The sequence below is a fragment of the Salmo salar genome, chromosome 09 (assembly GCF_965601325.2).
Source record: "Salmo salar chromosome 09, fSalSal1, whole genome shotgun sequence".
Taxonomy (NCBI): domain Eukaryota; kingdom Metazoa; phylum Chordata; class Actinopteri; order Salmoniformes; family Salmonidae; genus Salmo; species Salmo salar.
The window spans coordinates 78,950,854-78,977,500 of NC_138299.1; the positions used below are offsets into that span (position 1 = coordinate 78,950,854).

At 44.8% G+C, this 26,647-nt stretch overlaps 1 protein-coding gene across 2 annotated transcripts in view; it reads right to left on the reverse strand.

The window, feature by feature from the left end:
• Window positions 1-23,643: 23,643 nt before the first annotated feature.
• Window positions 23,644-26,647, reverse strand: part of dock2 (dedicator of cytokinesis 2) — a 146,550-nt gene continuing 143,546 nt past the window's right edge. For both annotated transcript variants that reach the window (XM_045724005.2, XM_045724004.2), the window contains exons 44-51: window positions 26,412-26,588; window positions 26,094-26,177; window positions 25,834-25,971; window positions 25,443-25,570; window positions 25,112-25,301; window positions 24,407-24,512; window positions 24,158-24,306; window positions 23,644-23,976 (exon numbers count right to left, since the gene is read on the reverse strand). In XM_045724005.2, the coding sequence (XP_045579961.1) occupies window positions 23,905-23,976; window positions 24,158-24,306; window positions 24,407-24,512; window positions 25,112-25,301; window positions 25,443-25,570; window positions 25,834-25,971; window positions 26,094-26,177; window positions 26,412-26,588 (1,044 nt within the window). In that variant the 3' untranslated portion in view covers window positions 23,644-23,904. The remainder of the gene's footprint in view (window positions 23,977-24,157; window positions 24,307-24,406; window positions 24,513-25,111; window positions 25,302-25,442; window positions 25,571-25,833; window positions 25,972-26,093; window positions 26,178-26,411; window positions 26,589-26,647) is intronic.

Sequence of the window (26,647 nt, forward strand, 5' to 3'; positions counted from 1 at the left end):
CACAAACTATAAAAAGTTCTGGGACATTGTAAAGTCCATGGAGAATAAGAGCACCTCCTCCCAGCTGCCCACTACACTGAGGATAGGAAACTCTGTCACCACCGATAAATCCACTATAATTGAGAATTTCAATAACATTTTACTACGGCTGGCCATGCTTTCCACCTGGCCACCCCTACCCCGGTCAACAGCACTGCACCCCCCACAGCAACTCGGCCAAAGCCTTCCCCATTTCTCTTTCTCCCAAATCCAGTCAGCTGATGTTCTGAAAGAGCTGCAAAATCTGGACCCTGACAAATCAGCCGGGCTAGACAATCTGGACCCTTTCTTTCTAAAATTATCTGCCGAAATTGTTGCAACCCCTATTACTAGCCTGTTCAACCTCTCTTTTGTGTCGTCTGAGATTCCCAAAGATTGGAAAGCAGCTGCGGTCATCCCCCTCTTCAAAGGGGGGATACTCTTGACCCAAACTGCTATAGACCTATATCTATCCTACCCTGCCTTTCTAAGGAAAGCCAAGTTAACAAACAGATCACCAACCATTTTGAATCCCACCGTACCTTCTCCGCTATGCAATCTGGTTTCAGAGCCACGCTCAAGGTCCTAAACGATATCTTAACCGCCATCGATAAGAAACAGTACTGTGCAGCCGTATTCATTGACCTGGCCAAAGCTTTCGACTCTGTCAATCACCACATCCTCATCGGCAGACTCAACAGCCTTGGTTTCTCAAATGATTGCCTCGACTGGTTCACCAACTACTTCTCCGACAGAGTTCAGTGAGTCAAATCTGAGGGCCTGTTGTCCGGGCCTCTGGCAGTCTCTATGGGGCTGCCACAGGGTTCAATTCTTGGGCCGACTCTCTTCTCTGTATATATCAATGAAGTCGCTCTTGCTGCTGGTGAGTCTCTGATCCACCTCTACGCAGACGACACCATTCTGTATACTTCTGGCCCATCTTTGGACACTGTGTTAACAACCCTCCAGACGAGCGTCAATGCCATACAACTCTCCTTCCGTGGCCTCCAACTGCTTTTAAATACAAGTAAAACTAAATGCATGCTCTTCAACCGATCGCTGCCTGCACCTGCCCGCCCATCTAGCATCACTACTCTGGACGGTTCTGACTAAGAATATGTGGACAACTACAAATACCTAGGTGTCTGGTTAGACTGTAAACTCTCCTTCCAGACTCACATAAAACATCTCCAATCCAAAGTTAAATCTAGAATTGGCTTTCTATTTCGCAACAAAGCATCCTTCACTCATGCTGCCAAACATACCCTCGTAAAACTGACCATCTTACCAATCCTCGACTTTGGCGATGTCATTTACAAAATAGCCTCCAACACCCTACTCAACAAATTGAATGCAGTCTATCACAGTGCCATCCGTTTTGTCACCAAAGCCCCATATACTACCCACCGCTGCGACCTGTACGCTCTCATTGGCTGGCCCTCGCTTCATACTCATCGCCAAACCCACTGGCTCCAGGTCATCTACAAGACCCTGCTATGTAAAGTCCCGCCTTATCTCTGCTCGCTGGTCACCATAGCTGCACCCACCCGTAGCACGCGTTCCAGCAGGTATATCTCACTTGTCACCCCCAAAGCCAATTCCTTCTTTGGCCGCCTCTCCTTCCAGTTCTCTGCTGCCAATGACTGGAACGAACTACAAAAATCTCTGAAACTGGAAACACTTATCTCCCTTACTAGCTTTAAGCACCAGCTGTCAGAGCATCTCACAGATCACTGCACCTGTACATAGCCCATCTGTAAATAGCCCAAACAACTACCTCTTCCCTTACTGTATTTATTTTTTTGGCTCCTTTGCACCCCAGTATTTCTACTTTGCACACTCATCTACTGTCACATCTACCATTCCAGTGTTTTAATTGCTATATTGTATTTACTTCACCACCATGGCCTATTTATTGCCTTTACCTCCCTTATCTCACCTCATTTGCTCACATTGTATATAGACTTATTTTTCTACTGTATTATTGACTGTATGTTTGTTTTACTCCATGTGTAACTCTGTGTTGTTATATGTGTCAAACTGCTTTGCTTTATCTTGGCCAGGTCGCAGTTGTAAATGAGAACTTGTTCTCAACTTGCCTACCTGGTTAAATAAAGGTGAAATAAATAAAATAAAAAATGGTTCATTCCACAGGGGTCCTCAGACATAATGGAGGTGACAGAGAGGGCAAACTAACCCTGAACTTTTCCCCAGCTCATTGGTGGAGCCAGTCAGGTCCCCTTCACTGATTCCCTGTTTATTCTACTGTTATGACGACTACCAGCGTTCTCTTTCCCTTTTTCCTTTATTTTCTGTTATTTCTCTTCTCTTCTAAGTGGTAGCCTGTTTTCACCTGTTTTGTGGTGTTTTATTTATTTATTTTATGGCTTGTTATTTTCTCTGGCAGGAAATTGAAGTATGTGGCTAGGCAACGTTTTGATCCCTTGCTGCTGACACGTCCCTAGACGGGTCACATAATCTTGTCATCGATTCGAAGACAGCTGTCTTGGAGATAATTGATTTCAAAGAGACCATACTGCACTCTGTCTGTCTGACTGCTCTCTCTTTCCCTGTCTTGCTCTCCTCCTAACTGTTCTCTTTCTATCTCTTTTTCCCTCCCTCCCTCTCTCTCTCTCTGTTATTCCCAGGTGAGCAGGTTGTAATTTGGGATAGTGTTATGCAAATGGTTTCTAACTTTTTTCTGATTGTTCTTGTGTTCTTTCAGTAAACCCTCCCATTGTTCTTTTCAAAGGTCCAATTTCAGCTACACATCACTGGCATGAGGACAGAGGAGTCCCTGAGGCAAACTAGCAATCCTGACACAAGGAGACCTTTTTTCCCATTACATCTCTCGCTCTCTTTCTGTGAGTGTGTGTGTGTGTGTGTGTGTGTGTGCTTTAGGTGATATTGAGACAGACCATACTGAGATGGAAACTCCAGAGTAATTAAAATGCTTGCAGTATCTTACAGGGTGTGAAAGAGAGGAGAGGAAAGAGAGTGAAGAGAAGGAAGGGAGAAAACAATATGGATTCTGTGTTTAGTTAGACTCATACAGGGTCAGTCCACCGGGTACATACAATCAGCCTGGCTTCATCCAATTACCATACCACAGAGAGAGAGAAAGAGAGAGAGAGAGAGAGAGAGAGAGAGAGAGAGTGGGCTGTAATCTTGTGGTAGCACACACAGATGTTCACCCACGACTGCGCGGCCAAACACGACTCCAACACCATCATTACGTTTGCTGACGACACAACAGTGGTAGGCCTGATCACCGACAACGATGAGACAGCCTATAGGGACGTCAGAGAACTGGCAGAGTGATGCAAGGACACACAACCTCTCCCTCAATGTGAGCAAGACAAAGGAGCTGATCTTGGACTACAGGAAAAGGCGGGCCGAACAGGCCCCCATTAACATCGACGGGGCTGTAGTGGAGCGGGTCGAGAGTATCAAGTTACTTGTTGTCCACATCACCAACGATCTATCATGGTCCAAACACACCAAGACAGTCGTGAAGTGGCACGACAAAACCTTTTCCCCCTCAGGAGACTGAAAAGATTTGGTATGGGTCCCCAGATCCTCTACAGCTGCACCATCAAGAGCATCCTGACTGGTTGCATCACCACCTGGTATGGGAACTGCTCGGCATTTGACCATAAGGCGCTACAGAGGGAGTGCGTATGGCCCAGTACATCACTGGGGCCAAGCTTCCTGCCATCCAGGACCTATATAATAGCCGGTGTCAGAGGAAAGCCCATAAAATTGTCAGAAACCCCAGTCACCCAAGTCATAGACTGTTTTCTCTGTTACAGCACGGCAAGCGGTCTAGGCCAAGTCTAGGACCAAAAGGCTCCTTAACAGCTTCTACCCCCAAGCCATAAGACTGCTGAATAATTATTCAAATGGCCACTGGACTATTACATTGACCCCCCCATTTGTTTTGTACACTGCTTCTACTTGCTGTTTATTATCTATGCATAGTCACTTCACCCCTACCTACATGTACAAATTACCTCAACTAGCCTGTACCCCCATACACTGACTCGGTACCGGTACCCCCTGTATATAGCCTCGTTATTGTCGTTATTGTGTTACTTTTTAAAACATTGTTTACTTTAGTTTATTTGTTAAATATTTTCTTAACACTTCTTAAACTGCACTGTTGGTTAAGGGCTTGTAAAGTAAGCATTTCACGGTAAGGTCTACACTTATTGTATTAGGCACATGTGACAAATAAAGTTTGATTTGATTTGAAATGTCTGCCAGGCAGGCCAGGCCAGGCAGTGGACTGAAGAGCTGCTCTGGGACTCCATGGAGACTCCTGACAGCCTTACATCCTGGGATCTTACAAAGCCTCGACAGGGCCTCTGAATGACAGGGCCAGACTGAATGAGATGAGAGGGCATATCTATTCCTACTGCCTGGAGACTGGCCCTGGGCTGGCAACAGATTGTCATGCTGTCCCCAGTATTGCCTAGGGAAATGAGAGTTCTCCATTGCTGACAACACACAGACAGGAGTCTTGCCCATTGAGAGAGTGAGAGACAGAGCAAGAGAAAAAGATGAGAGAGAGAAAGATGGGGTGACACCGAGGCGGGAGTCACTGTTACCATGGAAATCAGACCATCTCATTACGGCAACCCAATCAGTGGACGGACATGGAGAACAAGGGGTGATTCCTGAGAGGATGGACTGATGGTGTGCAGGGAGACCCCCTCAGGGCTGCAGAGTCTCCATCCCATTGGTTGAGCATAGATCAATAGAAGCTATTGATTGGTTAACCAGCCCACCAACCTGGTTTCTCAGGTGTTGAAGGGTTAATAATTATAAGGTGAAAGATGGAACCAAGCCACCACTGTGGACCCTATAGTAGCACCAAAAGTCAAAGGTTCAGGAAAGAAAATGAGAATCCAGTGATAGAGACGGTGTCATGGGTCCGGAATCTGAACCTTCCAGTCAGGTATCATACAGGTTCTTGAGAATCTGAACCTTCCAGTCAGGTATCATACAGGTTCTTCAGAATCTGGACCTTCCAGTCAGATATCATACAGGTTCTTCAGAATCTGGACCTTCCAGTCAGGTATCATACAGGTTCTTCAGAATCTGAACCTTCCAGTCAGATATCATACAGGTTCTTCAGAATCTGAACCTTCCAGTCAGGTATCATACAGGTTCTTCAGAATCTGAACCTTCCAGTAAGATGTCATATCATACAGGTTCTTCAGAATCTGGACCTTCCAGTCAGGTATCATACAGGTTCTTCAGAATCTGGACCGTCCAGTCAGGTATCATACAGGTTCTTCAGAAACTGAACCTTCCAGTCAGGTATCATACAGGTTCTTCAGAATCTGGACCTTCCAGTCAGGTATCATACAGGTTCTTCAGAATCTGAACCTTCCAGTCAGGTATCATACAGGTTCTTCAGAATCTGAACCTTCCAGTCAGGTATCATACAGGTTCTTCAGAATCTGGACCGTCCAGTCAGGTATCATACAGGTTCTTCAGAATCTGAAACTTCCAGTCAGGTATCATACAGGTTCCTCAGAATCTGAAACTTCCAGTCAGATATCATATAATACAGGTTCTTCAGAATCTGGACCTTCCAGTCAGGTATCATACAGGTTCTTCAGAATCTGGACCGTCCAGTCAGGTATCATACAGGTTCTTCAGAATCTGAAACTTCCAGTCAGGTATCATACAGGTTCCTCAGAATCTGAAACTTCCAGTCAGATATCATATAATACAGGTTCTTCAGAATCTGGACCTTCCAGTCAGGTATCATACAGGTTCTTCAGAATCTGAACCTTCCAGTCAGATATCATATCATACAGGTTCTTCAGAATCTGGACCTTCCAGTCAGGTATCATACAGGTTCTTCAGAATCTGGACCGTCCAGTCAGGTATCATACAGGTTCTTCAGAATCTGAAACTTCCAGTCAGGTATCATACAGGTTCCTCAGAATCTGAAACTTCCAGTCAGATATCATATAATACAGGTTCTTCAGAATCTGGACCTTCCAGTCAGGTATCATACAGGTTCTTCAGAATCTGAACCTTCCAGTGAGGTATCATACAGGTCCTTCAGAATCTGAACCTTCCAGTCAGGTATCATACATGCTCTTCAGAATCTGGACCTTCCAGTCAGGTATCATACAGGTTCTTCAGAATCTGGACCTTCCATTCAGGTATTATACAGGTTCTTCAGAATCTGAACCTTCCAGTCAGATATCATACAGGTTCTTGAGAATCTGGAGCTTCCAGTCAGATATCATATCATACAGGTTCTTCAGAATCTGGACCTTCCAGTCAGGTATCATACAGGTTCTTCAGAATCTGGACCTTCCAGTCAGGTATCATACAGGTTCTTCAGAATCTGGTCCTTCCAGTCAGGTATCATACAGGTTCTTCAGAATCTGGACCTTCCAGTCAGGTATCATACAGGTTCTTCAGAATCTGGTCCTTCCAGTCAGGTATCATACAGGTTCTTCAGAATCTGCACCTTCCAGTCAGGTATCATACACGTTCTTCAGAATCTGAACCTTCCAGTCAGATATCATACAGGTTCTTCAGAATCTGGAGCTTCCAGTCATATATCATATCATACAGGTTCTTCAGAATCTGGACCTTCCAGTCAGGTATCATACAGGTTCTTCAGAATCTGAACCTTCCAGTCAGGTATCATACAGATTCTTCAGAATCTGAACCTTCCAGTCAGGTATCATACAGGTCTTCAGAATCTGGACCTTCCAGTCAGGTATCATACAGGTTCTTCAGAATCTGAACCTTCCAGTCAGGTATCATACAGGTTCTTCAGAATCTGAACCTTCCAGTCAGGTATCATACAGGTTCTTCAGAATCTGAACCTTCCAGTCAGATATCATATCATACAGGTTCTTCAGAATCTGGACCTTCCAGTCAGGTATCATACAGGTTCTTCAGAATCTGGACCGTCCAGTCAGGTATCATACAGGTTCTTCAGAATCTGAAACTTCCAGTCAGGTATCATACAGGATCCTCAGAATCTGAAACTTCCAGTCAGATATCATATAATACAGGTTCTTCAGAATCTGGACCTTCCAGTCAGGTATCATACAGGTTCTTCAGAATCTGAACCTTCCAGTGAGGTATCATACAGGTCCTTCAGAATCTGACCTTCCGTCAGGTATCATACAGGTTCTTCAGAATCTGAACCTTCCAGTCAGGTATCATACAGGTTCTTCAGAATCTGGACCTTCCAGTCAGGTATCATACAGGTTCTTCAGAATCTGGACCTTCCATTCAGGTATTATACAGGTTCTTCAGAATCTGAACCTTCCAGTCAGATATCATACAGGTTCTTCAGAATCTGGAGCTTCCAGTCAGATATCATATCATACAGGTTCTTCAGAATCTGGACCTTCCAGTCAGGTATCTTACAGGTTCTTCAGAATCTGGACCTTCCAGTCAGGTATCATACAGGTTCTTCAGAATCTGGTCCTTCCAGTCAGGTATCATACAGGTTCTTCAGAATCTGGACCTTCCAGTCAGGTATCATACAGGTTCTTCAGAATCTGGTCCTTCCAGTCAGGTATCATACAGGTTCTTCAGAATCTGGACCTTCCAGTCAGGTATCATACACGTTCTTCAGAATCTGAACCTTCCAGTCAGATATCATACAGGTTCTTCAGAATCTGGAGCTTCCAGTCATATATCATATCATACAGGTTCTTCAGAATCTGGACCTTCCAGTCAGGTATCATACAGGTTCTTCAGAATCTGAACCTTCCAGTCAGGTATCATACAGGTTCTTCAGATACTGAACCTTCCAGTCAGGTATCATACAGGTTCTTCAGAATCTGGACTTTCCAGTCAGGTATCATACAGGTTCTTCAGAATCTGGACATTCCAATCTGGTATCATACAGGTTCTTCAGAATCTGGTCCTTCCAGTCAGGTATCATACAGGTTCTTCGGAATCTGGACCTTCCAGTCAGGTGTCATACACATTCTTCAGAATCTGAACCTTCCAGTCAGATATCATACAGGTTCTTCAGAATCTGAACCTTCCAGTCAGATATCATATCATACAGGTTCTTCAGAATCTGGACCTTCCAGTCAGGTATCATACATATTCTTCAGAATCTGGACCTTCCAGTCAGGTATCATACATGCTTTTCAGAATCTGGACCTTCCAGTCAGGTATCATACAGGTTCATCAGAATCTGAACCTTCCAGTCAGGTATCATACATGCTCTTCAGAATCTGGACCTTCCAGTCAGGTATCATACAGGTTCTTCAGAATCTGGACCTTCCAGTCAGGTATCATACAGGTTCTTCAGAATCTGGACCTTCCAGTCAGGTATCATACATTCTCTTCAGAATCTGGACCTTCCAGTCAGGTATTATACAGTGTCATGACGTTGCCCTCTTTGAGTACAGGGAGGACAGTTGACCCCCTCCCCCTTGCACCATCCCCCAACCTACCTCCCCCCACCCAGGCCCTGTGTGAAGGGGTTGTAAAATTCTAGAGGAGAATCTCTTGCCACATGGCCCAGTTGAGACACAGAGGGGTTTCATAGAGAGACACAGGAAATTCTTCCAACTCACAGAATTGGGGAACCGAACGACATTTATGTTCTGGAGAAGGTATAAAAGATTGGTGAAGAATCCAGCTACGAACTGGTCCGCTTGGTACAATTTTGTGATACTCAGAAGAGACAATATAGCCATATTACCATAAAACTGTTTATATAATAGCCTCAGCTATGGGACTTGCATCCAAATGGTGGTATAAAATGTATTAATAAGGATAAAGCTATTTGTAATACATTGAGAAGCTATGTACTGATGTTAATGTGATAGAATTGTATTTCTGTACCAAGCTTAACTCAGTCATCGGCACGCCCCCAGGGACACAGACAGGACCAGGCGTCATGTGACAAGCCTGTTCTATGTTCACTATAAAACCCCACCCTGATTTACTTTCTTTAGACCAGCTTACCTCAGAAGAGAGAGCCAAGGTTTGACCCCCAATTCCTCTACTGAAAGTTAACTATACCACATGGTTAAACTTTTAGACTATCGAGACCGACAGAATAAGAACAAGTCTTTGATATTAATTATTAGTCTGCAGCTAAGTAAATTATATCATTGAACGCGAAGACCAACGAAACATCCATTCTATGACGACATTAATGAATGTCGCTTTGAAAGACCCATTCTAACCGAGAGAGAGAGAGAGAGAGAGAGAGAGAGAGAGAGAGAGAGAGAGAGAGAACTTTCCAACAGAACGACTCTCCAACAAGGATCCCGACGACACACTGAGCGTAAATATATATTGATTGCAATTGTTCCCGAATGAGTGAGCGTTCATGTGCAAAGGGTTAGCATATCAATTGTTAATATTAATGAACTCTGTGTGCCTCCTCAGCTGACCTTTTATGACCCTTTGTTTAACAAGACACCAGCCATGCCTGTTTAGCCCACTAGGGCACATTACTCTACCAATTCTTTGTGACGATAATTACTGTTTGTATGCTTTCTGTGAATTACTTAGTTTAGTAAATAAATGATTTTAAGACAATTGATGTATGGATGACTTTAGTAAAGGCTGGATTCGTGCAGATACAACAATTTACGACGTTTGGAATGAGACTGGACGCGAGGTAAAATACACCATTTAAACCAGAAGATAATCGGCCTATACTATAATATAATATATAATGTTATAATATGGGAAAGTTATATTAGGAAAATTATAACTTTGTAATCTGAATATTTTCCTTGGTGCCCCGATCTCCTAGTTAATTATAGTTAAACGATTAATCAGTTTAATCGCGTGATAATAATTACAGGGAGTTATTTTGATAAACATGTCTTCAATTTTAATGGTGACCCAAAGACACGACAACAGGTTCTTCAGAATCTGAACCTTCCAGTCAGGTATCATACAGGTTCTTCAGATACTGAACCTTCCAGTCAGGTATCATACAGGTTCTTCAGAATCTGGACCTTCCAGTCAGGTATCATACAGGTTCTTCGGAATCTGAACCTTCCAGTCAGGTATCATACAGGTTCTTCAGAATCTGAACCTTCCAGTCAGATATCATAGAGGTTCTTCAGAATCTGGAGCTTCCAGTCAGATATCATATCATACAGGTTCTTCAGAATCTGAACCTTCCAGTCAGGTATCATACAGGTTCTTCAGATACTGAACCTTCCAGTCAGGTATCATACAGGTTCTTCAGAATCTGGACCTTCCAGTCAGGTATCATACAGGTTCTTCGGAATCTGAACCTTCCAGTCAGGTATCATACCGGTTCTTCAGAATCTGAACCTTCCAGTCAGGTATCATACAGGTTCTTCAGAATCTGAACCTTCCAGTCAGTTAGGACCACTATTGTTTTCACTATATATTTTACCTCTTGGGGATGTCATTCGAAAACATAATGTTAAATTTCACTGCTATGCGGACGACACACAGCTGTACATTTCAATGAAACATGGTGAACCCCCAAAATTGCCCTCGCTAGAAGCCTGTGTTTCAGACATAAAGAAGTGGATGGCTGCAAACTTTCTACTTTTAAACTCGGACAAAACAGAGATGCTTGTTCTAGGTCCCAAGAAACAAAGAGATCTTCTGTTGAATCTGACAATTAATCTGGATGGTTGTACAGTCGTCTCAAATAAAACTGTGAAGGACCTCGGCGTTACTCTGGACCCTGATCTCTCTTTTGAAGAACATATCAAGACTGTTTCAAGGACAGCTTTTTTCCATCTACGTAACATTGCAAAAATCAGAAACTTTCTGTCCAAAAATGACGCAGAAAAATTTATCCATGCTTTTGTTACTTCTAGGCTGGACTACTGCAATGCTCTACTTTCCGGCTACCCGGATAAAGCACTAAACAAACTTCAGTTAGTGCTAAATACGGCTGCTAGAATCCTGACTAGAACCAAAAAATTTGATCATATTACTCCAGTGCAAGCCTCCCTACACTGGCTTCCTGTTAAGGCAAGGGCTGATTTCAAGGTTTTACTGCTAACCTACAAAGCATTACATGGGCTTGCTCCTACCTATCTTTCCGATTTGGTCCTGCCGTATATACCTACACGTACGCTACGGTCACAAGACGCAGGCCTCCTAATTGTCCCTAGAATTTCTAAGCAAACGGCTGGAGGTAGGGCTTTCTCCTATAGAGCTCCATTTTTATGGAATGGTCTGCCTACCAATGTGAGAGACGCAGACTCAGTCTCAACCTTTAAGTCTTTACTGAAGACTTATCTCTTCAGTAGGTCCTATGATTAAGTATAGTCTGGCCCAGGAGTGTGAAGGTGAACGGAAAGGCTGGAGCAACGAACTGCCCTTGCTGTCTCTGCCTTGCCGGTTCCCCTCTTTCCACTGGGATTCTCTGCCTCTAACCCTTTTACAGGGGCTGAGTCACTGGCTTACTGGGGTTCTTCCATGCCGTCCATGGGAGGGGTGCGTCACTTGAGTGGGTTGAGTCACTGACGTGGTCTTCCTGTCTGGGTTGGCGCCCCCCCTTGGGTTGTGCCATGGCGGAGATCGTTGTGGGCTATACTCGGCCTTGTCTTAGGACGGTAAGTTGGTGGTTGGAGACATCCCTCTAGTGGTGTGGGGGCTGTGCTTTGGCAAAGTGGGTGGGGTTATATCCTGCCTGTTTGGCCCTGTCCGGGGGTATCATTGGATGGGGCCACAGTGTCTTCTGATCCCTCCTGTCTCAGCCTCCAGTATTTATGCTGCAGTAGTTTATGTGTCGGGGGGCTAGGGTCAGTTTTTTACATCTGGAGTATTTCTCATGTCTTATCAGGTGTCCTGTGTGAAATTAAATATGCTCTCTCTAATTTTCTCTTTCTCTCTTTCTGTCTTTCTCTCGGAGGACCTGAGCCCTAGGACCATGCCTCAGGACTACCTGGTATGATGACTCCTTGCTGTCCCCAGTCCACCTGGCCGTGCTGCTGCTCCAGTTTCAACTGTTCTGCCTGCGAATATGGAACCCTGACCTGTTCACCGGACGTGCTTGTTGCACCCTCGACAACTACTATGATTATTATTATTTGACCATGCTGGTCATTTATGAACATTTTAACATCTTGACCATGTTCTGTTATAATATCCACCCTGCACAGCCAGAAGAGGACTGGCCACCCCTCATAGCCTGGTTCCTCTCTAGGTTTCTTCCTAGGTTTTTGGCCTTTCTACAGAGTTTTTCCTAGGGAGTTTTTCCTAGCCACCGTGCTTCTTTCACATGCTTTGCTTGCTGTTTGGGGTTTTAGGCTGGGTTTCTGTGCAGCACTTTGAGATATCAGCTGATGTACGAAGGGCTATATAAATACATTTGATTTGATTTGATTTGATTTGATTTGATTTGAGGTATCATACAGGTTCTTCAGAATCTGAACCTTCCAGTCAGGTATCATACAGGTTCTTCAGAATCTGGACCTTCCAGTCAGGTATCTAACATTCACTTGAGACATTTGATTGGAAAATGAGAGAAAGAGAGAAAGTATTAGAACCAATAGTTAGACATATTAGAGTTGGACACATCATGCCATCCTGGTCTCCCATAACAACAAGGGGTCAGTGAGTCACCCTGAGTGAGGCAATGAGCATCACACACCCGTCCTAATTGGGTCACTGCTGATGAGGTCACTATCACATCACACCCTATCAGTCAACAGATGTGTGTGTGTGTGTGTGTGTGCGTGTGTGTGTGCTTGTGTGTGCGTGTGCGTGAGCGTGTGAGTGTGCGCGTGTGTGTGCGTGTGCGTGTGTGTGTGTGTGCCTGTGTGAGCATTAACTTTGTGGACCTGTCCTGTGTGTCTTTGCATTGCTGTAGATCTCCACCCAGCCCTCCACCTCTCCACTCCTCCATCACCCCCTCCCACCTTCGCCTCTCCACCACTCCATCATCCCCCTCCCAATTTCACCTCTCCACCACTCCATCACCCCCCTCCCACCTTCACCTCTCTACCACTCCATCACCCCCCTCCCACCTTCACCTCTCCACTCCATCACCCAGACCTCCACCTGTCCACTCCTACATTTCTACATCACCCCCCTCCCCCCTTCACCTCTCCACCACTCCATCACCCCCCTCCCACGTTCACCTCTACACTCCATCACCCAGACCTCCACCTCTCCACTCCTCCATCACCCCCCTCCTGCCTCTCCATCAGATATCCCTACTCTCCTCCTCTCAGCAGAGGATGTCCACCTCTCTATCTCCTCCCCTCCTCCGCCTTTGTGCCGTGGTACACAGCTGTCATTAGGCCTAGGAGATAGTAGTCTACTGATATATACACACACACACAGTCTCTCTTATGGGCACGCATGCACACAGCCAAAGAAGGGTTTGTCTCTCACAACGTGTTCACATCATTCCAGCCAGGACAGGACAGACAGGCAGACCGACAGACAGGCAGGCATAGAGACATACAAATAGACAGATAGACAGGCAGAGAGACAGGACAAACAGGCAGGCAGGCAGAGAGCTGTACCAGAGAGACAGACAGGCAGAGAGCTGTACCAGAGAGACAGACAGGCAGAGAGCTGTACCAGAGAGACAGACACACAGGCAGAGAGCAGTACCAGAGAGACAGACAGGCAGAGAGGTGTACCAGAGAGACAGACAGGCAGGGAGATGTACCAGAGAGACAGACAGACAGGCAGAGATCAGTACCAGAGAGACAGGCAGGCAGAGAGCTGTACCAGAGAGACAGGCAGGCAGAGAGCTGTACCAGAGAGACAGACAGACAGAGAGAGAGCTGTACCAGAGAGACAGACAGGCAGAGCGCTGTGCCAGTAATACAGGTAACTCAAGGCAGTGCAGCTAATATCTGCTTATTGGTATTCAACTAGTGCTCTGTACTGGGAACAGATAAAATAACATTTGTTACTCAGTTCTGCCTATACTGTATATACATTATCTAATGTATCTAAACCTTATTCATTCTCTGCTGAAAGGGACACGGACAGTGACTCAAGTTAAAACACAAATGTGACTTCAGCACTGTGTTTTAAACTCTTCTCTATTCCACCCTAAGGCACGCAAAGACCACACCATTAAATAATAGTAAAGGGTCTGTTATCCCCCCACCTTTGACCCTGTTCCTCCTTGTTAGCCAAATAGACAACTTTGCCTGAGCAAACAGAATATTCAATAAAACACATTTCCTTATTTGAATACCTGCACCCCATTATCCTGTTGGGGGTAGGGGGCAGTATTTGCACGGCCGGATAAAAAACGTACCCGATTTAATCTGGTTATTACTACTGCCCAGAAACTAGAATATGTATATAATTATTGGCTTTGGATAGAAAAGACCCTAAAGTTTCTAAAACTGTTTGAATGGTGTCTGTGAGTATAACAGAACTCATATGGCAGGCAAAAACCTGAGAAGATTCCTTACGGGAAGTGGCCTGTCTGACAATTTCTTGGGCTACTTGAGTCACTTTATTGAAAACTTAGGATCTCTGCTGTAACGTGACACTTCCTACGGCTCCCATAGGCTCTCAGAAGGCAGGAAAAAGCTGAATGATGTCTTTGCAGCCCCTGGCTGAAAAACATTAGCGCCTTTGGTAAGTGGTCTATCAGACGACAATGAGACTGAGGCGCGTGCACGAGGCGACCCCATGTTTTTATTTTCTCTCTCTTTGAACGTAAACACGGTTTCCCGGTCGGAATATTATCGCTTTTTTACGAGAAAAATGGCATAAAAATTGATTTTAAACAGCGGTTGACATGCTTCGAAGTACGGTAATGGAATATTTAGAATTTTTTTGTCACGAAACGCGTCGGGCGCGTCACCCTTCTTTACCCTTCGGATAGTGTTTTGAACACACGAACAAAACAGAGGATATTTGAACATAACTATGGATTATTTTGAACCAAACCAACATTTGTTATTGAAGTAGAAGTCCTGGGAGTGCATTCTGACGAAGAACAGCAAAGGTAATCACATTTTTCTTATAGTAAATCTGACTTTGGTGAGGGCTAAACTTGGTGGGTGTCTAAATAGCTAGCCCGTGATGGCTGGGCTATCTACTCAGAATATTGCAAAATGTGCTTTCACCGAAAAGCTATTTTAAAATCGGACATAGCGATTGCATAAAGGAGTTCTGTATCTATAATTCTTAAAATAATTGTTATGTTTTTTGTGAACGTTTATCGTGAGTAATTTAGTAAATTCACCGGAAGTTTGCGGTGGGTTTGCTAGTTCTGAACGTCACATGCTAATGTAAAAAGCTGGTTTTTGATATAAATATGAACTTGATTGAACAAAACATGCATGTATTGTATAACATAATGTCCTAGGATTGTCATCTGATGAAGATCATCAAAGGTTAGTGCTGCATTTAGCTGTGGTTTGGGTTTATGTGACATTATATGCTAGCTTGAAAAATGGGTGTCTGATTATTTCTGGCTGGGTACTCTGCTGACATAATCTAATGTTTTGCTTTCGTTGTAAAGCCTTTTTGAAATCGGACAGTGTGGTTAGATTAACGAGAGTCTTGTCTTTAAAATGGTGTAAAATAGTCATATGTTTGAGAAATTGAAGTAATAGCATTTCTAAGGTATTTGAATAATGCGCCACGGGATTCCACTGGCTGTTGAGTAGGTGGGACGATTTCATCCCACCTAGCCCAGAGAGGTTATATGGAAGGCGCTCTGCACCCTCATTGGGTCGTCAGCCAGCATGTCCTCTGGTTTTCATCTCCAGATGAGCCAATCAGGACCTGAAGACAACTCTTCACTGCCTCGTCTCCACCAATCCCACCACCTGGAGCCAGCAACTTGTGTGGGAGGAATATACCCACAACACCCTGTTCTGCTACGGGTGTCTCGCCTTTCGAGTGTTCCTTGGGATATCATTCCCCGCCCTTTCCGGAACGAGAGGAAGAGGTCAGCATACGTTCTGCCCAGATGTTCATCCGTCGCTGTCGCCGTACCTGGAAGAGAGCCCGGGCTGCTCTTCTCAAGACCACCTCCAGGTATGGACGACAGGCGGACCGCCACCGGACCCCTGCTCCCCGTTATCGTCTTAGGCAGAGGGTATGGCTGTCCTTAAGCCCTCTGCTGTTCGCCTTCTGTTGCCCCGCACTCTCTGTATACATCCCACTTTTCATGTACAGTTTAAGTCAGAAGGTTACATACAGTTAGGTTGGATCCATTAAAACTCATTTTTCAACCACTCCACAAATTTCTTGTTAACAAACTATAGTTTTGGCAAGTCGGTTAGGACATCTGCTTTGTGCATGACACAAGTCATTTTTCCAACAATTGTTTACAGACAGATTACTTAACTTATAATTCAATGTATCACAATTCCAGTGGGTCAGAAGTTTACATACACTAAGTTGACTGTGCCTTTAAACAGCTTGGAAAATTACAGAAAATTATGTCATGGCTTTAGAAGCTTCTGAAAGGCTAATTGACATCATTCGAGTCAATTGGAGGTGTACCTGTGGATGTATTTCAAGGCCTACCTTCAAACTCAGTGCCTCTTTGCTTGACATCATGGGAAAAATCAAAAGAAATCAGCCAAGACCTCAGAAAAAAAATTGTAGACCTCCACAAGTCTGGTTCATCCATGGGAGCAATTTCCAAATGCCTGAAGGTACCACTTTCATCTGTACAAACAATAGTACGGAAGTATAAACACCATGGGACCATGCATCCGTCATACCGGGAAGGAGACGCGTTCTGACTCCTAGAGATGAACGTACTTTGGTACAAAAAGTGAAAATCAATCCCAGAACAACAGCAAAGGACCTTGTGAAGATGCTGGAGGAAACAGGTATAAAACTATCTATATCCACAGTAAAACGAGTCCTATATCGACATAACCTGAAAGGCCGCTCAGCAAGGAAGAAGCCACTGATCCAAAACCTCCATAAAAAAGCCAGACTACGGTTTGCAACTGCACATGGGGACAAAGATTGTACTTTTTGGAGAAATGTCATCTGGTCTGATGAAACAAAAATAGAACTGCTTGGTCATAATGACCATCGTTATGTTTGGAGGATAAAGGGGGAGGCTTGCAAGCCGAAGAACACCATCCCAACCATGAAGCACGGGGGTGGCAGCATCATGCTGTGGGGGTGCTTTGCTGCAGGAGGGACTGGTGCACTTCACAAAATAGATGGCATCATGAGGTAGGGAAAATGATGTGGATATATTGAAGCAACATCTCAAGACATCAGTCAGGAAATTAAAGCTTAGTGACAAATGGATCTTCTAAATGGACAATGACCCCAAGCATACTTCCAAAGTTGTGACAAATGGCTTAAAGACAACAAAGTCAAGGTATTGAAGTGGCCATCACAAAGCCCTGACCTCAATCCCATAGAAAATGTGTGGGCAGAACTGAAAAAGCATGTGCGAGCAAGGAGGCTTACAAACCTGACTCAGTTACACCAGCTCTGTCAAGAGGAATGGGCCAAAATTCACCCAACTTATTGTCGGACGCTTGTGGAAGGCTACCCAAAATGTTTGACCCAAGTTACACACTTTAAAGGCAATGCTACCAAATACTAATTGAGTGTATGCAAACTTCTGACCCGCTGGGAATGTGATGAAAGAAATTAAATCTGAAATAAATCATTCTCTCTACTATTATTCTGACATTTCACATTCTTGAAATAAAGTGGTGATCCTAACTGACCTAAGACATGGAATTTTAACTAGGATTAAATGTCAGGAATTGTGAAAAACTGAGTTTAAATTTATTTGACTAAGGTGTATGTAAACTTCTGACTTCAACTCTATCTAGAATTACACCTAAGTCTCACAGCCATTTGTCTCCTGTTTCCATCTGGGTCTTAAGCCGTGATAGTTTGTACCCAGGAGTAGGTTTAATCTGGGTCTGGGAAACCGGCCCTATACGTTGTACTATGTACATGTGAACTATTCCTGCAGACTGGATGGCTGTAACCTGAGAGGGGACTGTGAGACTGTGGCCTGTGCCCTTCGGTCAGTCAACTCATCCCTGAGCTGTACCTCAGCTACAACCCCCTGCAGGACTCAGGTGGTCTGCTGCTCCGTGCTGGACTGATGACTTAGAACTGCAGACTGGAGAGGCTGAGACGAGTCTTTAGCTTGACCTTCTTTATTTTTAGCAACGGAAAGTCACAGGTAATAGACATAACCTGATAGCTGAAAGGATAGCATACCATGAAGTCATATCATCATCATCATCACCTTCCTCTTGATGGTTTCTTCCCCAGTTTGTCAGGGTGTGATCTCACCATGGCTAGCAACACCATTTTGGCTGCAGCTCTTCAGGCTCCACACTCCTATCTGACTGAGCTGGAGCTAAGCAACAATGACATGCAGGATTCAGGCCTGTGGCAGCTCTGTAAAGGACTGGGGAGCTCCCAGTGTAAACTACAGAGGATAGGGTAAGTCACACATGGCCTTTTAGTTCCTTCATTACTCTTTGGAATTCCCTCCAATAAAACAAACACCAGGGAGGAGTGATGGTCTGATGGTGTTAGCTGCTATGACTGAATTAGGTTATGGTGACTTGGAAGTGTGTGTGTACTTGTGCTTGAATGACTCAGAATCAGTGTGATTTCCCTCCCGTTTTTCTACAGGATTGGAGGGGGTAGTCTTACAGAGGAGAGCCAAAGCCCTGAGATCTCCTCTCTCTCATCTGAGAGCGCTGGAGTGGAGAGACAATGACCTGCAGGATTGTGGAGTAACACTGCTCTCTGCTGGACTGGATGATCCATACTGTCAACTACAGACACTGGGGTAGGGGCACAGGACTAATACTGAATGAACTGAGAGAGAAAAATGATTACAAAGGTATTACTTGGTGTATTTTTATATCTCATTATGTAATCACATTTTTGTCTCTAGGCTTGTCAGGCTGTAGAGTCACAGAGAAAGGCAGTGCTTCTCTGGCTATAGCTTTGCTTTAAAACCCCTTTCACCTGAGAGAGCTGGACCTGAGCTACAATCACCCAGGACACTCATGAGTGAAGCTGCTCTCTGTTATACTGGAGAATCCACGCTGTGGATTGGAGACTCTGAAGTAAATATGGCCCAAGGTTAATAATGGTCATTATTTCCTTTCATTATTCATGGGGACTCTGTGTCTCTTAATCACTTTCTCCATCTCTGTTTGTCCCACAGTGTGGAACATGGTAGAGAGCACCAGATCAGACCAGGGCTGAGGAAATGTCTCACAGTGTGGAACATGGTAGAGAGCACCGGATCAGACCAGGGCTGAGGAAATGTCTCACAGTGTGGAACATGGTAGAGAGCACCAGATCAGACCAGGGCTGAGGAAATGTCTCACAGTGTGGAACATGGTAGAGAGCACCGGATCAGACCAGGGCTGAGGAAATGTCTCACAGTGTGGAACATGGTAGAGAGCACCGGATCAGACCAGGGCTGAGGAAATGTCTCACAGTGTGGAACATGGTAGAGAGCACCGGATCAGACCAGGGCTGAGGAAATGTCTCTCAGTGTGGAACATGGTAGAGAGCACCTGATCAGACCAGGGCTGAGGAAATGTCTCACAGTGTGGAACATGGTAGAGAGCACCGGATCAGACCTGGGCTGAGGAAATGTCTCACAGTGTGGAACATGGTAGAGAGCACCGGATCAGACCGGGGCTGAGGAATTGTCTCACAGTGTGGAACATGGTAGAGAGCACCGGATCAGACCGGGGCTGAGGAATTGTCTCACAGTGTGGAACATGGTAGAGAGCACCGGATCAGACCGGGGCTGAGGAGATGTCTCACAGTGTGGAACATGGTAGAGAGCACCGGATCAGACCAGGACTGTTGATTGCTCATTTACTCATTAATTTACCACTCTCCTCCTGCTTTCAGATGCCTGTGAGCTCACACTGGACCCCGCCTCAGCCCACCACAGACTCACCCTGTCTGAGGAGAACACTAAGGTGACCAGGAAACCACGAGTCAACCACTTCCCTTTACACTGACCTCAGATCAGAGATCATTTTCCAAGAGCAGCGGAAATGATGATAATGCCCTTTTAGTGTAAGAGCTGTTTGAAAAGATGGTCTGAAATTTCAGCATGTTTTGGTGGGATGGAGTTTTGGCCTGCCTGGTGACATGGCAGGAAATGAGTTAATAGACCAACATGAAAGAGAGTTTTAAACCTCTCTGTCAATAACTGCTAGTTTTCTGCTCGCCACTCAGACCACTCCCAGACAATCCTAGCAAAATTCTAGCTTGAGAAATGTATTTTTGCTAAGAAACAATTTTTGTTTCTTTTGACATTTTTTTTTTTTCTCCCCAATTTCGTTATACCCAATTATGATCTTGTCTCATCGTTGCAACTCCCCAACGGGCTCGGGAGGGGCGAAGGTTGAGTCATGCGTCCCCCTTAACATGACTCGCCAAACCGCACTTCTTCACACCCGCCCGCTTAACCCGGAAGCCAGCTGCACCAATGTGTCGGTGGAAACACCATTCAACTGAGTCAGCCTGCAGGCGCCCAGTCAGCCACAAGGAGTCGCTAGAGCGCGATGAGCCAAGTAAAGCCCCCCTGGCCAAACCCTCCCCTAACCAGGACGATGCTGGGCCAATTGTGCACCGCCCTATGGGACTCCCAGTCACAGCCGGTTGTGACACAGCCTGGGATCAAACCCAGATCTGTAGTGATGCCTGAAGCACTGCGATGCAGTGGCTTAGATAGCAGCGACATGTAGGAGGCCTTTTGACATTTTTTTTTTTAAAACAATCACGATGAGGTACTTAATTGTTACCCAGAAATGATTTGATATTGAGATGAAAACAAATGGCTGCATTGGACCTTGAAGGTAATGGAGATGTGAGAAACACTGTAATATTGAGATAGTGAGGGCCATAATATTGAGATAGTAAGGGCCATAATATTGAGATAGTAAGGGCCATAATATTGAGATAGTAAGGGCCATAATATTGAGATAGTAAGGGCCATAATATTGAGATAGTAAGGGCCATAATATTGAGATAGTAAGGGCCATAATATTGAGATAGTGAGGGCCATAATATTGAGATAGTAAGGGCCATAATATTGAGATAGTGAGGGCCATAATATTGAGATAGTAAGGGCCATAATATTGAGATAGTGAGGGCCATAATATTGAGATAGTGAGGGCCATAACATTGAGATAGTGAGGGCCATAATATTGAGATAGTAAGGGCCATAATATTGAGATATGATAGCCAGATGTAATTTCATAGCTAATTCATTATAATGAATAGACACATTTTTTTACTGCACAGACACAGCATGGTCTGTTTTTATGTTTCAATCATTTCTATTTGAATGATTTGACATTTCACTGTTGGTAACATCAGCATTTCACTGCATTGTTAAGACCTGGTAACATCAGCATTTCACTGCATTGTCAGGAGCTAGTAACATCAGCATTTCACTGCATTGTTAAGAGCTGGTAACATCAGCATTTCACTGCATTGTCAGGCGCTAGTAACATCAGCATTTCACTGCATTGTTAAGAGCTGGTAACATCAGCATTTCACTGCATTGTTAGGAGCTAGTAACATCAGCATTTCACTGCATTGTTAAGAGTTGGTGACATCAGCATGTCACTGCATTGTTAGGCGCTAGTAACATCAGCATTTCACTGCATTGTTAAGAGCTAGTAACATCAGCATTTCACTGCACAGCTACAACACCTGCTAAACTGTGTATGCGACCAACAAACTTTGATTTGATAAGAAATCAAAATTGTTGTTGATTTTATCTTGGTTATGTACAGTCGTGGCCAAAAGTTTTGAGAATGACACAAATATTAATTTCCACAAAGTTTGCTGCTTCAGTGTCTTTAGATATTTTTGTCAGATGTTACTATGGAATGATGAAGTATAATTACAAACATTTCATAAGTGTCAAAGGCTTTTATTGACAATTACATGAAGTTGATGCAAAGAGTCAATATTTGCAGTGTTGACCCTTTTTCAAGACCTCTGCAATCCGCCCTGGCATGCTGTCAATTAACTTCTGGGCCACATCCTGACTGATGGCAGCCCATTCTTGCATAAATCAATGCTTGCAGCTTGTCAGAATTTGTGGGTTTTTGTTTGTCCACCTCTTCAGGATTGACCACAAGTTCTCAATGGGATTAAGGTCTGGGGAGTTTCCTGGCCATGGACCCAAAATATCAATGTTTTTTTCCCCGAGCCACTTAGTTATCACTTTTGCCTTATGGCAAGGTGCTCCATCATGCTGGAAAAGGCATTGTTCGTCACCAAACTGTTCCTGGATGGTTGGGAGAAGTTGTTGCTCTCAGAGGATGTGTTGGTGCCATTCTTTATTCATGGCTGTGTTCTTAGGCAAAATTGTGAGTGAGCCCACTCCCTTGGCTGAGAAGCAACTCCACACGTGAATGGTCTCAGGATGCTTTACTGTTGGCATGACACAGGACTGATGGTAGCGCTCACCTTGTCTTCTCCAGACAAGCTTTTTTCCAGATGCCCCAAACAATCGGAAAGGGGATTCATCAGAGAAAATGACTTTACCGCAGTCCTCAGCAGTCCAATCCCTGTACCTTTTGCAGAATATCAGTCTGTCCCAGATGTTTTTCCTGGAGAGAAGTGGCTTCTTTGCTGCCCTTCTTGACACCAGGCCATCCTCCAAAAGTCTTCACCTCACTGTGCATGCAGATGCACTCACACCTGCCTGCTGCCATTCCTGAGCAAGCTCTGTACTGGTGGTGCCCCAATCCCGCAGCTGAATCAACTTTAGGAGACGGACCTTGCGCTTGCTGGACTTTCTTGGGTGCCCTGAAGCCTTCTTCACAACAATTGAACCTCTCTCCTTGAAGTTCTTGATGATCTGATAAATGGTTATTTAGGTGCAATCTTACTGGCAGCAATATCCTTACCTGTGAAGCCCTTTTTATGCAAAGCAATGATGACAGCACATGTTTCCTTGCAGGTAACCATAGTTGACAGAGGAAGAACAATGATTCCAAGCACCACCCTCCTTTTGAAGCTTCCAGTCTGTTATTCGAACTCAATCAGCATGACAGAGTGATCTCCAGCCTTGTCCTCGTCAACACTCACACCTGTGTTAATGAGAGAATCACTGACATGGTGTCAGCTGGTCCTTTTGTGGCAGGGCTGAAATGCAGTGGAAATGTTTTTTTGAGATTCAGTTCATTTGCATGGCAAAGAGGGACTTCGATTAATCGCAATTCATCTGATCACTCTTCATAACATTCTGAGTATATGCAAATTGCCATCATACAAACTGATGCAGCAGACTTTGTGAAAATTAATATTTGTGTCATTCTCAAAACTTTTGGCCACGACTGTAGGTCATTTACATGACATACATATTGATTTATTGAACAGATGTACCGCTCCGTATTATTGTAATGGCTTCTGTTTGTGTTTTTACTATTTATTGAAATAAAGCCATGATCTTTTGGCCGTTGGCTCTTAATGAGCTTTGGGACATCATCCATAATCTCAATTCATTAATCCATTATGTTCTGAGAGTCACATTAAACTGTTAACAGGATGTGCTTTGAAAAAAAACCCTACCCTGTCAAACATTGGATATCTTTTTACTCATTGTTTCATAAGTTGAATAAAATTTGAAAGCTTGCGAGTTACATTACTAAAAGAAGCCAGTCAATGAAAATGTTTTTTTATTGATTCTAAAAGATGTGAGAGCAGAAGCGTGAAAGCATGCTACGCAGAATTTCATCAGAGATCAAGTCTGTGTCTCTCCGTCTCCCTCACTATGTGTGTATGTGCCTGCGTGAGCGCAAACAAGTCTTGATGAAAAAGCTGATCAGTTTCCAGCAGGGCAACAACCCCTTGTGTCGACTGGCATTCAAAGCAGAGCAGGTTTAAAGGCACTGAGGGTACATCATGCTTGATGGACGGCTGTTAGAAATGACTGACGTTCTTGTTGCCTGGGTCAGTACACAACTTGTCTTTCTGTTGCTCAGACTTGTTGCTCTGTGGGAACATAGACAACCATACATCTAGATTAAACACACAACTTGCCTAATGGTTGTTGTGTGTGTGTGTGTATGTGTGTGGTGTGTGTGTGTGTGTGTGTGTGTGTGTGTGTGTGTGTGTGTGTGTGTGTGTGTGTGTGTGTGTGTGTGTGTGTGTGTGTGTGTGTGTGTGTGTGTACCTTGGCCCCGAACAGCAGGTTGATAACCCCTTTGGAGCGTCTGTCAGCGGTACGGTCACCAGGAAGACACACAGACATGCTCTTACTGTCCCTCCTGGACCGGGCTGACTCCGCCTCCTCACTACCGTTGACCACGGACAGAGACAGACCTGTGAACAGGCAGAGGGTGTGTGTGAGAGGGAGTGTGCATATGTGCATGCGTGTGTGCGTGCGTGCGGTCATGCGTGTGCATAGGTTTGTGAGTGTTACCTGTAATAGCAGGCAGAGACCTGGAGTTGACATTGGTGAGAGAGTCATTTCCCTGACAGGGTTCAGACAGGTTGGTGTCACTGCGGAACTCCTGCTTCTTGGACAGCTAGAGGGAGGCAGAGAACAGAGAGCAGGGATACTCACTGATACTGACATAAAGCAGGAGTCTGTATCTACAGTACCAGTCAAAAGTTTGGACACACCTACTCATTCCAGGGTTTTTCTCTATTTTGTTTTTTCTATTGTAGAATAATAGTGAAAACATCAAAACTATGAAATAACACTTATGGAATCATGTATTCACGAAAACAGTGGTAAACAAATCCAAATATATTTTATATTTGAGATTCTTCAAAGTAGCCACCATTTGCCTTGATGACAGCTTTGCACACTTTTGTCCCACTCGCTCTTTCAATTTCATCCCTTACTCCTTTCTTCCTCTCTCACCCTCTCTCTCTGTCTCCATCTTTCTCACTCTCTGTCTCTCTCTCTCTTTCTCTCTTTCTCTGTCTCTCTCTCTCTCTCTTTCTCTGTCTCTGTCTCTCTCTCTCTTTCTCTGTCTCTGTCTCTCTCTCTTTCTCACTCTCTGTCTCTCTCTCTCTTTCTCTCTTTCTCTGTCTCTCTCTCTCTCTCTTTCTCTGTCTCTGTCTCTCTCTCTCTTTCTCTGTCTCTGTCTGTCTCTCTCCATGTCTCCATGTCTCTCACCCGTTTGCTGTCCAGTGTGTTGGTCCTGTCTCTCTCCTCTGGGATGAAGATCATGCTGCTCCTCTTCCTTTTCTTCTTGGACTTCCTGAGTTTCACCTCCCCATCAGCCCCTCCCTCTTCCCCCATGCTCATACTCCCACTGGAGCGCTGCAGGGTGGGGGTCCGGGGGGACAACGTGTCAGGGAGACCACTGGGGAGGGAGAGGGGCGAGGGTAAGGTGTGTGTTGTTAAATATGTGTTCGTGTTTGCATCCATCTGTGTGGGTTTCATCTGAGTGTTTGCGTGCGTGCGTCCATGCAGCTGCGTGTGCCTGTGTGTGTGTGTGTGTTACCTGTCTGGGTAAGGTTTGGTGGGGGTCCCACACTCAGACCCCTGGAGGGAGCAGATGGAGATGACAGACTGACGGAAGGAGCGAAGGACAGAGCGCGGACGAGTTGACTTCCTCTCATCCATATCCGGCTAAGAACAAGGGATGACGAAGAGGAAAAAAGAAGGATGGAGAAAAAGGTCAAAGGTGACGTTGAATGAAAGAGAGAATGACAATGCTTTTCACAAACAGGAGCTAAGCTTTGGCATAGCCAGCATCATTCCTAAAGCTCTTTTCATAACACTCTTTTTCAGACAGATATTCTCCTCTGCCCAAGATACCAGGCAGTTCCCTGCAGCTAGCATTTCAGTCCTCGCGCAAACACTCTCCTTTTCTCTCCCTCTCTTTCTCTTACCAGGTCCCTCACGCCGTACTCCTTCTCCACCTTCTTCCTCATGTGTTTGAAGCACTCCTCCATGCGCTCGTGGAAAGGTCGTAGGTCGTCTGTCACTCTCTTCCCATGTAGAGAGATCCCTCCCCCCAGCAATGGGATCTGCAAGAGAGGTAAACTGTAAAAAGAATGTGTGTGTGTATGTGTGTGGGCGTGCATACGTGTGTGTGTGTGCATGTGTTTCTGTACTGTATGTGAGTGTGTAGCGTGTGTGTGTACAGTACCTGCCATGCGATGAGGTCTTTGAGGCGATCCAACTTATCTCGGGCCTCTGGGTGTTGCAGGTTGTACTCCTCAGTGAAGAAGGCCTGGGGAGAGGAGAGATATCATTGAAATGTGCTGCTCTTTCATGTATTAAACAGTCCTGGGTTGAGATAGGAAGAAGACAAATGTATGTTCTTCACAAAACATCCAGTTTATTGTATAGTATATTCTATTCCTACTTCAGCTTGTGCCAAACACACAGAATACTGTTCTGCAATGTACGAGTTGGGCAGGAGTAAGGGGATGACGAATGGATTGCTGGATGGATGAACTCTGACCTTCTCGTACTTGGCGAAGCCCCCCATGACAGCGGGGTCCACGATGCCATTGAGCAGCATGGAGAGGGGGTTGATGGGAAGGGTGTCGTCGGCCTGGTATTGGTTGACCATGGTGAGGATCTTGTCATTTGTGCTCTCCATGGTCTCTATGGCATTCTCCAGAGGACTGATGGTGGTCTGACAGAGAGAGAAAGAAAGACGGGGAGAGACACAGAGAGAGAGAGGAAGAGAGATGG